The 13,096-nt window shown below is 40.9% G+C and overlaps 1 protein-coding gene across 1 annotated transcript in view; it reads right to left on the reverse strand.

The window, feature by feature from the left end:
• Positions 1-13,096, reverse strand: part of ASXL3 (ASXL transcriptional regulator 3) — a 205,530-nt gene that overhangs the window by 117,299 nt on the left and 75,135 nt on the right. Inside the window, exons 3-4 of the mRNA XM_075532834.1 lie at positions 12,330-12,438; positions 10,952-11,060 (exon numbers count right to left, since the gene is read on the reverse strand). Of these exons, the coding sequence (XP_075388949.1) occupies positions 10,952-11,060; positions 12,330-12,438 (218 nt within the window). The remainder of the gene's footprint in view (positions 1-10,951; positions 11,061-12,329; positions 12,439-13,096) is intronic.

Genomic DNA, 13,096 nt, shown 5'->3' on the forward strand with positions numbered 1-13,096 from the left:
TGACTCACTAATGTCTTTTTATGGCCTTTGTATGGAGCAGTGAGCAAAGAGACTAGAGGAGATGTCATTTACACTAACACTTGTGAGCCTCAACGCTGCACCAGGTTACTGAAATATCTGCCTGAGAACAAAGCAAGAGACCTCTTGAGTGGGAAGGTAGGAGGACAGGAGGGATCACAGTGGAAATTGGTCCAGGTGAAAGGAAAGTTCTTGTGTCCTATGAATAACTTGACATTTCTATGTGTACACTCTAAATTCTAGTGTATAATAACTAGGGAGTTTGAGAAGGTAACTAATGGCTTGGGAAACTGGTATATAATGTCTCAAGAGAAAAAAGAAAGAATTATTTATATCAATGAAAAGGCCTTTTTTTAAAGGCAGCAAATATTCTTGTCCTATATATGAATCAAACACTACCTGCTAGATGGACACTGGGCCTCCACTCAAGTACTCCCTCATTGCAAGAATACTTTCTTCTATTAAACTGGCATTCCATGATGCTCACATTCCTGACACAATCGCTGAAGATTAAGTGGGTGCATAAGTAAATGTGGTAAAGAAATCAGATGTTGCCCGGCTATCAAAAAATATAGAGAGTCTGGGGTCTTAATGGCTTGAAGGTAAACAAGTGGCCATCTAGCTCAGAAGCAACAAAATCCACATGGAAGAAGCACACCAGTCTGCGTGATCACGAGGTGCTAAAGGGATCAGTTATCAGACATCAATCATATCATTGTGTGCTCACCTCCCTGATACGAAGGCTGAAGACAAATGGGTACATGAGAAAATGTGGCAAAGAAAGCTGATGGTGCCTGGCTATCAAAAGATATAGTGTCTGGGGTCTTAAAAGCTTTAAGATAAACAAGCGGCCAGCTAGTTCAGAGGCAACAAAGCCCACATGGAAGAAGCACACCAGCCTGTATGATCACGAGGTGTCGAAGGGATCATGTATGAGGCATCATCAGAACAAAAAAAAATCATATCATAGTGAATGAGAGGGAATGCAGAGTGGAGACCCAAAGCCCATCTGTAGGCAATTGGACATGCCCTTACGGAATGGTCACAGGGAGGAGACAAGCCCGTCAGGGTGTAGTGTAGCAATGATGAAACATACACCTTTCCTCTAGTTCCTAAATGTCTCTACCCCCCACCCCCTACTATCATGATTCCAATTCTACCTTACAAATCTGGGTAGTCCAGAGGATGGACAGTGGTACAGATAGGAACTGGAAACACAGGGAATCCAAGGTGGTTGATTCCTTCAGAACCAGTGGTGAGAATGGCGTTAACAGGAAGTGGGGTGGAAAGGGGCAACCAATTACAAGGATATACATAAAGCCTCCTCCCTGGGGCAAAGACAACAGAAAAATGAGTGAAGGGAGACATCAGACTATGGAAGATATGACAAAATAATAATTTATAAATTATCTAGGGTTCATGAGTGAGAGGGGAGCGGGGAAGAAGGGGAAAATGAGGAGCTGATGCCAGGGGCTTAAGTGGAGAGCAAATGTTTTGAGAATGATGATGGCAATGAATGTACAAATGTGCTTTAAACAATTGATGTAATGGATTGTGATAAGAGTTGTATGAGCTCCTAAAAATTATTTTAAAAAGACATATAAAAACCTCGATTTTTAAAAAAGCAGAAAATGAAACTCATTATAAGAGTAGAAAGTCCCATCTTTCTCCAGTGAACTTACTGGTGGCTTCCAGATGCCGACCTTGTGGTTAGCTGCCTAAGGTGCAAATGCCTATTTCTCCAGGGCTCCCAGTAGAGGAAGAAAACACACACACACACACACACACACACACACACACGCACACACACACGAAACTATCTGCTATTTTTTTAATTGATTAGTTAGGATGAATAATTGAGAAAAGACCTTTTATTTTTGTTTATTTTTGAGAGTGTGCTTTTACTGTGAGGTCATATTTTTCGTCCAATGCTTAGCATGACATTACAAATTATTTTTCTCATAGCGTGAGCAAAAAGAATGTACTCCCTAAGTGGGCCACCTTATCTGCACTGAAAAAGAAACGTTTTCTTCTTCCTTGACCTTTGCACTCTAAAAATGGACCCAAATTCCTTTGTCACGAAGTCCAGAGTTCAAGGGAAAATATGTGAGAAGAGGTCCCTCAAGGAGGAAAGAGATGGGAGTGGCATCTATAAGTGACGTTGCAGGAGCTCTCAGAAGGCATCTGGAGAGGCACCCCTAACAGCGATGAGATCAAGATGGTGCTCAGCTCTTCAGCAGGAGGAGTTGATTGGGGGTTGGACTTTGGGGGGGAGGGGAGTTGAAAGAAAGAAAATTGGTTTTAATTTGAGGTACAAAAGATGTCCGTATAAGAAAAAAGTTCTCAACCAGAAAGGTTCTCAAAGGCAAGTACAAGGGAGGCTGTGAGACTCCTATCCTTCTGGACATCTACTAGAATCTAACTTAATTAATGGGTTTAAGAAAAATAATGCGAGAGAAGATTCTGGGCAGAAGTCCCTCATCTTCCCCACGAAGTCCTCATCTTCCCCATGAACATCCTCAGCATTCGAAGTCCCGCATCGTCCCTTGAGCAGTGAGACCTGCAGGCTGGGAGGAAAGCAGGGAGGAGGAGTGGGCAGAGGAAGGGTCACCTCCTCCCTGTGGTCCCTTGTGACCACAGAGTGTGCTCACTCTTCTTTTCTTACACGTGAACCTAGCATAACATTAGTTACACATGCTTAGGTTTCATGGGGCCACCAATGAAGACCAAGTGTCTCCATAAAATCACAAAACCAGGAACTACAATACAGCTCTCGGATGAAAGACCCCCAGACCACCACCACAAACAAACAGAAACCACCCGACCCTATTCTAAGAAAACCAGAGGGACTAGTACAGTCACCATAAGAATGCCTTTCCATCGCTGACAAGGTGCTTAGCAATGGCTGACAAATAGGAATTGATCACACCATCTAATCTTCCTCTAGGCAGTGGTTCTCAACCTTCCTCATGCCACGACCCTTTCATACAGTGTCTCATGTTGTGGTGACCCCCCAAACATAAAATTATTTTCGTTGCTACATCGTGACTGTAATTGTGCTACTGATATGAATTGGGCAACCCCAGTGAAAGGGTCATCTGACCCCCAAAGGGGTCACGATGCACAGGTTGAGAACCACTTCTCTAGGAACACTCAAACTTGTAAATACCTTCTTAAACCCCCAACACTGATATGCAGACAGGTAAGCTCCTGAAACTCTCAAGCAAAATAAGATCATAATCATAATGCATCATAAGATCATAATATATCATAAGGTCATAATACATCATAAGATCATAATCCATCATAAGGAGAAAGATAAGAAACAGGCTAGCACCCTCCTCAAAAACTCCTCTAAACACTGCCATTCCAATTCCATAAAGGCCTTGATGATCACTTTCTTACTTTCTTTGTTGTGGCACTTGTTGATAGCTGCCAACAAGCTGTTACCCAATAATGGCGAGTCCAGATAAAACGGAAAAAAATGTGTTCTAAGCCTGTTCATCCCCAGGGCAAAGCACCATGGTCACCCTCTATAGGGTTGTTCTCATTGGTTGAATTTCAGAAGTAGACCAATCAGCATTCCTGAGTTTGACAGTGCCATTGAAATGGACTTAGCATCCTTAAAACATGTAGACCACCAAAGTGGTGGTTATGCATAAGCAACTTACTCCAAGTCCCCTTGTGGGAGGCAAGAATTCTACTATCCTACCAACTTCACCTTCCTGTACTCTATCACTGTAAACTGGCACCAATAAAACTACTATGGCCTTGATCGGTGGTTCTCAACGTGTGGGTCACGACCCCTTTGGGAGTCAAATGACCCTTTCACAGAGGTCACTCGATTCCTAACAGTAGCAACATTACAGTTCTGAAGTAGCAACGAAAATAAGTTTATGGTTGGGGGGTCACCACAAGAGGAACTGTATGAAAAGACCATGGCGTGAAGAAGGTTGAGATCCACTGCCTTAAATGATGCCACTCTGTTCAGCGTTTTGAATGCACGCCTCACTTTCTCTCGGGGCTGCTCACTGTTATGATAACTGATGTCTCAAAAGAGAGCCCTGCCACATACTTCAGGCTATCTTCAGACTCCCTTCACTTCTGCAGAAATGATCCCCTCAAACTCTGGGTTCTGAGCCAACAGAAACAAAGCGTGAGCTGAATTAACGTTTCATTAAGTCAATACAACTCTGCCTGCCAAGAATCATACCATCAGAAACCAACATATAAAACTTGTCATTAAGAATACTTAAAGGCAGTCATATAAAATGTCGGAATCATTATTTACTCATAGATCTAAAGACTAAAACCTAAGATACATGTTCTCTCTATTTTTTTATTTCCTAAAAGAAACTTTTACAGTATCAATTCCCCCACTTGAGCTCTACATCTTCCCTGAAAGCCACTAGGTTAAAAACAAGCAGAACTTTGGTTTAAAAGTGTACACAGCCTGCTTTCTTTGTATTAAAAAGTAAATGCCTGTTGATTTAAAGCATGAAATTTACTAAAATTACAAAAGGACTTATTTTTTCCTTGTTAATCATGATCTGTAAATAAAAGATGAAGACTAAAGGTGATGATATCACTTCAATAAAGTAACTGTAGATCCTGCAGACTAGTAGAATATGGTAAGTTAACTTAATACAAGGAGGCTTCAAAGTTCATGGAAAAAGTCCTATCTTTTCATTTAATTTTCCTTATAACTCTTTTAAGTTTCCCATTTCTGTGTACCAATATGCTCCCTCGTATGGGTGAACCAACGCATCAAGTTCAGAAAACAACTCATACAGAGACTCATAAATCTCTACCTCAAATGGTCCATAAAACTCAAAACATTTCTTTGGGATGACACAGATCTATATTTATATCAGCATATATTTATAGTCATGGGTTGTCAACATAGATGTATCAAGTGGTTCACCTAAAATCATGATTTGGTCTCTAGAGCTGAGCTTGTAAATTTTGAAGCTTATTTTCTCGATTCTATGTCAAATTCTTAGTAAGGGGAGAAATTATTTAAGAGTTAAAGAAACGAACCACAGCAAAAAACTCACATTTTTTTATGTCTCGAAGGTTCAATATTCTGTGATATACCACCCCACCCATATGTGAGGAATCTGTTTCCCTGGCCAACCAAATCCCCAAAGAAGGTTTTGGCCATCACCTTAGCTCTGCCTAAGGTCTCAAGTGCTCAGGGATGTGATCAACCACTGGAGACACAGAGCTAAATTTCTTCACTGACAGTCGTTCTGTAAGGGGCTTTCTTAAACACGTCTCTGCTTACTTCCTTTTAATGGTGTAGCAAATGCCACTGAGTCTTAATTAATATGAAATAAAAATCTTGAAGCTAGCAGGAGCTCATCCTCTGATTGCTTCAGGGGGTGACTTCTGTTGTTGTTCCCCTCAATATGTGAAGAAAAGGGGGATACAGATTAAAAAGGGGATGGTAGTTCCTCTTTTTCCCCTTTCTCTCCCTTTCTTCCTTTCCTCCCTCTTCTTTGTCTCTTCTGTTTTCCTCACTTGACCTCTCTCTGCTCAGATTTTCAAAATTTGAGATATATGTATACAACTGAAAGAAGGGTAGACTGTATATTCATTCTAACTTCTGGTTAAACTAAGAAGTAGACAGTATAGTAAGCAAGGGAGGCATCTAATCCACCAACTCAGTACTGTGAAATTATTGAATTGCAAGAAACCATGGGATAGTTTTTAATTATTTAGAAAAGCTGCTCCTTAGTTTAAGTAAACCAGTGGCTTCTCTAATCCTCATGTGTATAATCAGGTCAGATTTGGACAAATGTTGGGGGGTGGGGTGGGCAAATTGCATCAGTGACTGCCGCCCACTGCAGTCAAGTCAACTCTGATGCAGTGACCCTATAGAACTGCTTCCTTATGGAAGCAGACTACCACACCTTTCTCCCATATGGTGGGTTCAAACTGCTAACCTCTTGGTTGACAGCCCAGCACTTTACCACTGTGCCACCAGGTCTTCTTTCCTACGGGACCAGCTTTCTACTCTGCTAGGGCCGAACAGGAGGAATCAGACTGGACCCAACATTGCTTAACAAATATGACCAACATCTACTTTACAGGACTGTTGGGAAGACGAAAGAATGTGTCAATAAACAGTTTGCAATAAACAGTTTGCAATAAGCAGTTTGCAAAACACTCCTGAAATCTAGGTTTGGAAATAATAAGATGATGTCAAGAAGTGAAGCTTCCCTCCAATGCCCTAAGGGGAGAATGGCAGGATGTACTTGAAGGTGTGAGTCGGACAGATGCTTCCATGGGTGGGAAATACACGTGTCCTGCAAGAAGTAACTATAGTTTTTATAAGAGGCAACGCGGGCAAGCCGAGGGATCCTCGGAGAAATACGCTCTTACCACTCATTCTCCCAGTGATTCTTTAATGCAATCTTCCGGCTGCGACTACAAAGGATAGGTCAGGAAATTGAATGTTGGCTGCATTCGCTGAAGATATGTGATTATGTGTTGTTTTGTGAAGAACTCACTCACTGTTAAAATGAAGGGGGCCTGCTTTTCTCCTTGCTCTGCCTTCATTACTGGGTGAGTGCCCTCCGCCAGATTCCTCACCCCTTCCCAGCTAGTCATACCCTTCAATGGTTTCCTCTGGAATTCAGGGGCAGTCACCAGCCAAATCTCCCCTATCCTACATTCTTTCTCTCAACACTCATTGCCCATCTTAGGCTACACACCCCGCCAGCGCCCGTGAATCCGGTTTTTGGTAGAGCCCATACTCTCAGAGAGTCATTGGCATTTTAGTTGCCCGCCCCTCTTGTACTACAGTGCCTGGAAGTGAATTGTGGGGTGGAACTTGATTCTAACAGCAACCTGGTAGGCACAGAGTGGAAGTGCTGTAAGTGTGACTGTTACAGGAGAAAACAGCCAGATCTTTTCTTCCTTAGAAATGCTGGGGGCTCACTTCACACACCTTTCTATTAGCATTGGAAGCTTAAGCATTCCGCCTTGGGGCTCCCATTCCCCACTTGTGGCTTCTAGATTATTCTCCTTGCCTGCTCCCTAGTTACCATCAGCTTTGTCTCTTGTGTCATTAAACTTTACCACCAATTAGCCCTCCTTATTGTATTCACTGCAGGAGCCAGCCTGGGCTTTCTGTTCTAGGAAACAGAACTGTCTCCGAAACCTTCTAGGAAACAGAACTGTCTCCGAAACCACAGAGGTCTCTATGAGTCAGCAGTGCTCGTCTCCATCAGTTCTTGAATATTTTAGCTCTTATACATGACCCTGATTTAATGCTCGTGCAGTCATGATTGTGGACAATTCCACGCAAATGATCCCTGGACACAGTATTTTCATAAATCGAGCTCCAGTTACATGGCAAACTGAAGGCAACTAAATGTCACCATCGGATTTCAGTTCCCTGCCTCTCATGCAAGCAACTCTGACACAATCACCCAGAGACGCATCATTTGTGGCCACCTTAAACCTAGTCGTCTTCTCCCTGCCTCCATTCCTAGACGTTCACTCGATAAACTTACCTAACGCTCCATTGTGACCATTCCTCACTGACATGACCTAACAGGCTAACTCACTTCCTCTAGGACACCCAATTATGCACTCCTTCAACCCCAGGGAAACCCCATCCTTACCTCATTCCTCAAGCAACCATGTCTTCCTTCACCTCTACATCCAACTTCAAGTTCACAGAAAATCATTTGAATCACTCCCTCTCACATTCCCTCAACTTGCTGCCTTCCCCCTTGCTTCCTCATCCACACGTGGAAAACACCTGAACGTTGGTGAAATATCATTCTCTACCTACTTTGCCCATGTCCAGTGGCCCTGTACATGACTGAAGAAACATGCTCAACCATGCTGGTTGCTCTCACATTTAATGCAGAATGAGCAACCTTAACAGTCATCTTCAGGCTGTCAGACTCAAAAAAAAACAACCCAAAACATTGCATCTCTTGCTTAAATCTCAAAAACCACCTCCTGTACACCTTTACCTCAGATGATCAACTATGTTGCTATTCACTAGAACAAAAATGAAGCAGTAAGGAATGAGCTTCCATAAGGCCTTTCCACAACGCATCGCCTACCTGGATCTCCACCTGGGCATCCTGTCTTTTGCTACATTAGAGGGCTGTTCTACAATCTAGCTTTATAAAATCTCTTTCTTTGTGTAATGGAGCTATTTACTCCTGTCTACATAAATATATATACAACCTCGGCCCTAGGACACCCTTTCCCCATAACCAAATTCTCCTTTTTATCAGGAATTTTCCATCAATACAGAACTATCCTAAACTTCATTTTACAATCAGATCCTAAAATAAATCCCTTTTGATTGTACTATGTTTTTCTATTTCCCCATTCCACTTCTTTGTCTCTCAAAATTCTTTGACAGAATTGTCTATCCTGGTAGTCTCAAATTTCTCCCATTTTCTCTTGTCATTCAAATCACCACTGCCCCCAGCCCCTCACCTAAATTAGACCTCAACTGGTCTCTCTGTGTGTAAGGGTCTCCCCCTGTTTCCTCTCTTCTCGGACATCTTGCTGTCCTCTTTTGTTTAACCTGAGGCTCAAAACCCATATGGAAAGGCACCACATGTTCCAGCCCCCAACCCCTGCAAGGCTCTCTGTCTTACCGTGCTCACTGCAGCTTCCCAGCGACACGCGTTTCTGGCTATTTGGAGAACATTCCCAGCACTCTGCTACCACTAGGGTTTGTGCTGCTTTTCCTACTTCCTCTACACTCTCTCCTTATATACTCCTTTCCTACTTCTGTTGCGTCTTTACTGAAATGCATCTCTTCTCTACATTCCTAACCCCCTCATTTATTTTATACGATATCATGTTCCACCATATAATAAGCTATAAATCAAAACTTACTGAGATTAAATTTATTCAACTTATGATAGACCTATATAATTCCGAGTAAAACGATGCTTCGTAGTTGTTTCTGTCGGAGGGGGGCGCAAGGTGTCTATAATCTTACATTAGTAAGAAGTTCATTACTAGTCCTAGCTTCTACAGAAGTACTGGAAGGATTCAAACTGCCAAGCCAGAGGGGACCTGAGTCCCTTGCTGTTGAATCTATTCGAACTCAGAGCAGCCCCATAGGGCAGAGCAGGGTATCCACGCCACCAGTGTTTACAGAAGCAGACTGCCTCATCTTTCTCCAGCACAACAACGACTGGGCTTGAACCACCAACCTTTCAGTTAGCAGCCCACACTTAATCCACTGTGTCAACGGGGCTCCTCAAATATTTTAATATGCTACAAAAAGGGTTCCTATTTATATTGTTAATGCCTGTCTCTCAAAAACACATAATTCTTGAAAAGTTGGTCTTTTTGTTGCTGCTAATACAGTGCCCTGAAAGACATCCTAGAAAGAGCCAGGAAAAAGAAAAAGTTCACACAAGCAGGCATTGCAATGGCAGCAATTACCTGGATAAGTTCTTCCTTTATCCCACTAAAGAAGGGTCTGTCCAATGACAAGCTTGCTAAACAGCCATAAAGAGCCAGGCAACACTGGCTTTTGCTCTCTCTCTCTCTCTCTCTCTCTCTCTCTCTCTCTCTCTCTCTCTCTCTCAACAAGGAGTGGCCAACAATTACACCACAGCCATGACACCAAGGGAGTTAACTTATCAAATAAAAGTTTTGTCCTGTGTCATTTTGTGAAGAAAAGAATCCGTTTCCCAGGTTAAATTCCAAGCCTCTACGACAGAACAGATCGGAGCTGAAGCAGACTCAGTCTCCTGGGGCCCATGGAAAGCCTGTCAGGTTAAAGGGCAGGAGTGTCCACTCAGCATGCATAGAGAATACAAAGGGGCTCCTTACAGCCATTAATAAAACGAATGGCTTCTTTGGGCTATTACTGAAATATGATATTTCTGCAAGAGTCCTGGAAGGTTTGTTTGAAGATAATTTATAGGCTACTATATGATTCTCCTTGGTTGGTTAAGTACCGGACTACCAACTGAAAGGTGGTTCAAACCTACCAGCCCCCGATAAAGAGCTGCAGTCTTGGAAACCCTTTGTGGCGATCTCCGCTACCACACAAATTTGCTCTGAATTGGAATCCACACCCCGGCATGTTTCCTGTCTTTTTTTTAGGGAGTCTAAGAATTGTTTTTTCCCCCTCCAATCATTATCTGGGTCCATTTGAGGAATCTGGAGAAGTTCCATAAGGGACAGAAAGACCTACAAAGTTACAGGACATAACCAACAAGCTCACAGTGCCAGTGTCTTAGAATGATGAATCCGAATGAACATGAATAGAATTCAGAAACAGAATATAACCCCTCTAGAACTGCCCAGGGTGACTCAATTTTCAGAAGTGTTTAACTCTTAGAAGAACATATCTTGTTTAACTCGGGCTTCACTGTGAGGGATGGTAACAGGAAGCCTAATGTACAAGCAACAAACCAAAGAGCAGAGCTATTACAAAAGTACTTATGATCACAAGACAAAAGAGAATACAATCAGAAATAAAAATACTATTATTTTAAATCATTACATTAAAAATAAAACCAGATGAGACTGAAATGTGGAATGATATATGTATTAAATCCCAACTAATAAAAATAAATGTATATATAGATATAAATAAAAGGTAAAATACAATTAAAAACAACACATCAAATCAAATCAAACCATGTTTCCACTCACCTCACAGGAGAAATACACTAACACTAATAACACTCAAGAAAATTATTCATGGAAATGCATACCAGGGAAAAACAAAAGCAAAATAAAAAACCAAGGAATTACATATTTATCATAGATGCTAACCTTTTGAATTAAAACTCTCTGAAAATAAATCTACAAGATGGTTCTAAAAAATGCAACAGAAAAGTGTAGCTCTAGGGTAGGGAATTCAATTAGTGACTTATTAGACTCCCACATGAATTTTAAGAGAACCAATGTTCATCGCACTTACCTCCATTTTCCTCTCCATTAGCATTTGCCTCAGCCATTTCTGTGCCATCTAATTCAGATTCACAGCCTAAATCCAACGTTCCATCAGCTGGGCATGACGACTCCTCTTTCTAGGTGATTTTTAAAAATGATGGTTTAGGAAGATGTATTAACAACGAAAACATGCAAAATACTTTCAGAATCCTAAAGTAGTCTAGTTATTGATTATTTTAATTTTCAATAATAATTTACTTTCTAATGGAAATCACTGCTTGGGACAGGATGAGGCAAACTAGGGAGGGAAAAAAATAGAATGAGTCCCTGCTGATTATTGTGAAAATCTTGTAAAAGCACATATCGAAAGAAAAGTTCCTTTTGAAATAAGTAGTTTCAATGTCTTCAATTCTACATTCTTCTTAATGTGAAAAAAAGTGTCCTAATCACTTAAATTTCAACAAATATAATAAAAACTCAAGTGGCTACAAAAAGCAATTGAAATGATACAAGCCCTTTTATTTAATGTGTGCTATTTTCTGAAACATACAGAGGGACGAGAGCCAGAGGCTGAGTAGCTGAGAGATTCCTTGGTCCATTGCCAGATAAAACTTGTGGCATTAAAAAAACAAAAAAAAACCCTTCTCAAAGGAAATGAATGAACTTTAAATGTAGCCCATCATTTATTGCGCCTTTTTAAAAACCTATGAGCGAATGGAATGGCTTTACTTGCGTTAATCGATGCGACTCTATGTAGATAGGAACATTCAGTCTTGCCTAGAAATTCCCGTTTTAGGTGGAGTTTTTACATTGCTTCAGAGGAAAAGAAAAACTAAATTCTACTAAAAATAATTAAGCCTCAGGCAATGCATTTTTGGGGGTTTTTTTCTCCATACTCCTCTGATAGCATGTATGCATTGTTGGCACAACTTATTTGAGGTGATTATTTGCTTTAAAAGAAAATGCTTAATTAAAATCAGCAAGTTTTCAAGAAAAATAAGTCTTTTCTTTTTCTAAAAAGAAAGGCACAGAAGTATAAAAAGCTACGAATCCACTGATGGCCATTAAGTCAAATATTTATGGCAAATATGATCATCTTGAACTCCCTACTAAAGATCCCTGGCGTTCCTTCAAATAATTCTTTTATAAATCAAGGAAGCCACAACTATCTCCCACCACCATATGCCAGAGTGAGACCACAGATTTTTTTTTTCCTGAAAGAAAACTGTCGTTGTTTATTCTTACCATGAAATCATTTTTAAAGAGATAGGAAAACTTTTTAAAGGCCTATTGGGCCATTTTATCTTTCACCAAACCTAACTGTGTTTACCTTCACCTGTCTAAAAAAACCACATGAAATATAGCAATAATTTAACAGATATAATATGCAGAGCAAACCAACTTACTTTGAGAGCATAGAGGCCTGACTTCCCAGGGATTTTGAAGAATGTCCCATCCCCTATTCGAGTGTTAGTGTGAAGCATTGCATTCAGACAGGCTAATGGAGAGGTTCCACTAGAAAATAAAAGTGTGCAAAGATGAAGCAGTCTGAGATGGAGTGGCTGTGACAAAACTGTTCTCTCAACCCTCTTTTAAAAATAAATTCTTCCGTGCCTTTTAAAAATATCTTCCCAACCCCAAAAGCATCTACATTACAATAAAGGGCCAGTCTAGTTTCTCGAGAGTTAATCAGATGCATCTGTCTTATAGGCTCCAGGCAAAAAGTCTCCTGAATTAAAATTTTGCTTTTATTCAAAAGGCACCAAGGCTACACTTTAAAGAAAGCAAAGCCCAACATTTATGTGGCATTATTTTACAAGTAACACCATGCAGCCTCTGTTTTTCAATAATAAAGACAATTTGATGGTTGCACTTGAATGATCAAAAAAAACCAAGTTCAAGGGCAGATCCATGCTATAGGTTGAGAAGCAACAAAGGAATAATAAGAAACCAGGGAAGAACTGATTTGAAATTACAAGTGTTTAAGTTACTCTCAGGACTGCATTTCTCACATGGATAAAAGAGAACCCGCGTCTGTGTGTATGTCGCTGACACGGCTTCTCTGGTGCCAACCTTTATTTAGTTAGGTCAAATGAATAAACAAGTGTTTGGGAATGCTACCCAGCTAATGATGATGTTCTGTAGTAAAGAGGCAAGTAGCTAAATGATTACA

The sequence above is a fragment of the Tenrec ecaudatus genome, chromosome 15, assembly GCF_050624435.1.
Source record: "Tenrec ecaudatus isolate mTenEca1 chromosome 15, mTenEca1.hap1, whole genome shotgun sequence".
In the NCBI taxonomy this organism is placed as follows: Eukaryota; Metazoa; Chordata; class Mammalia; order Afrosoricida; family Tenrecidae; genus Tenrec; species Tenrec ecaudatus.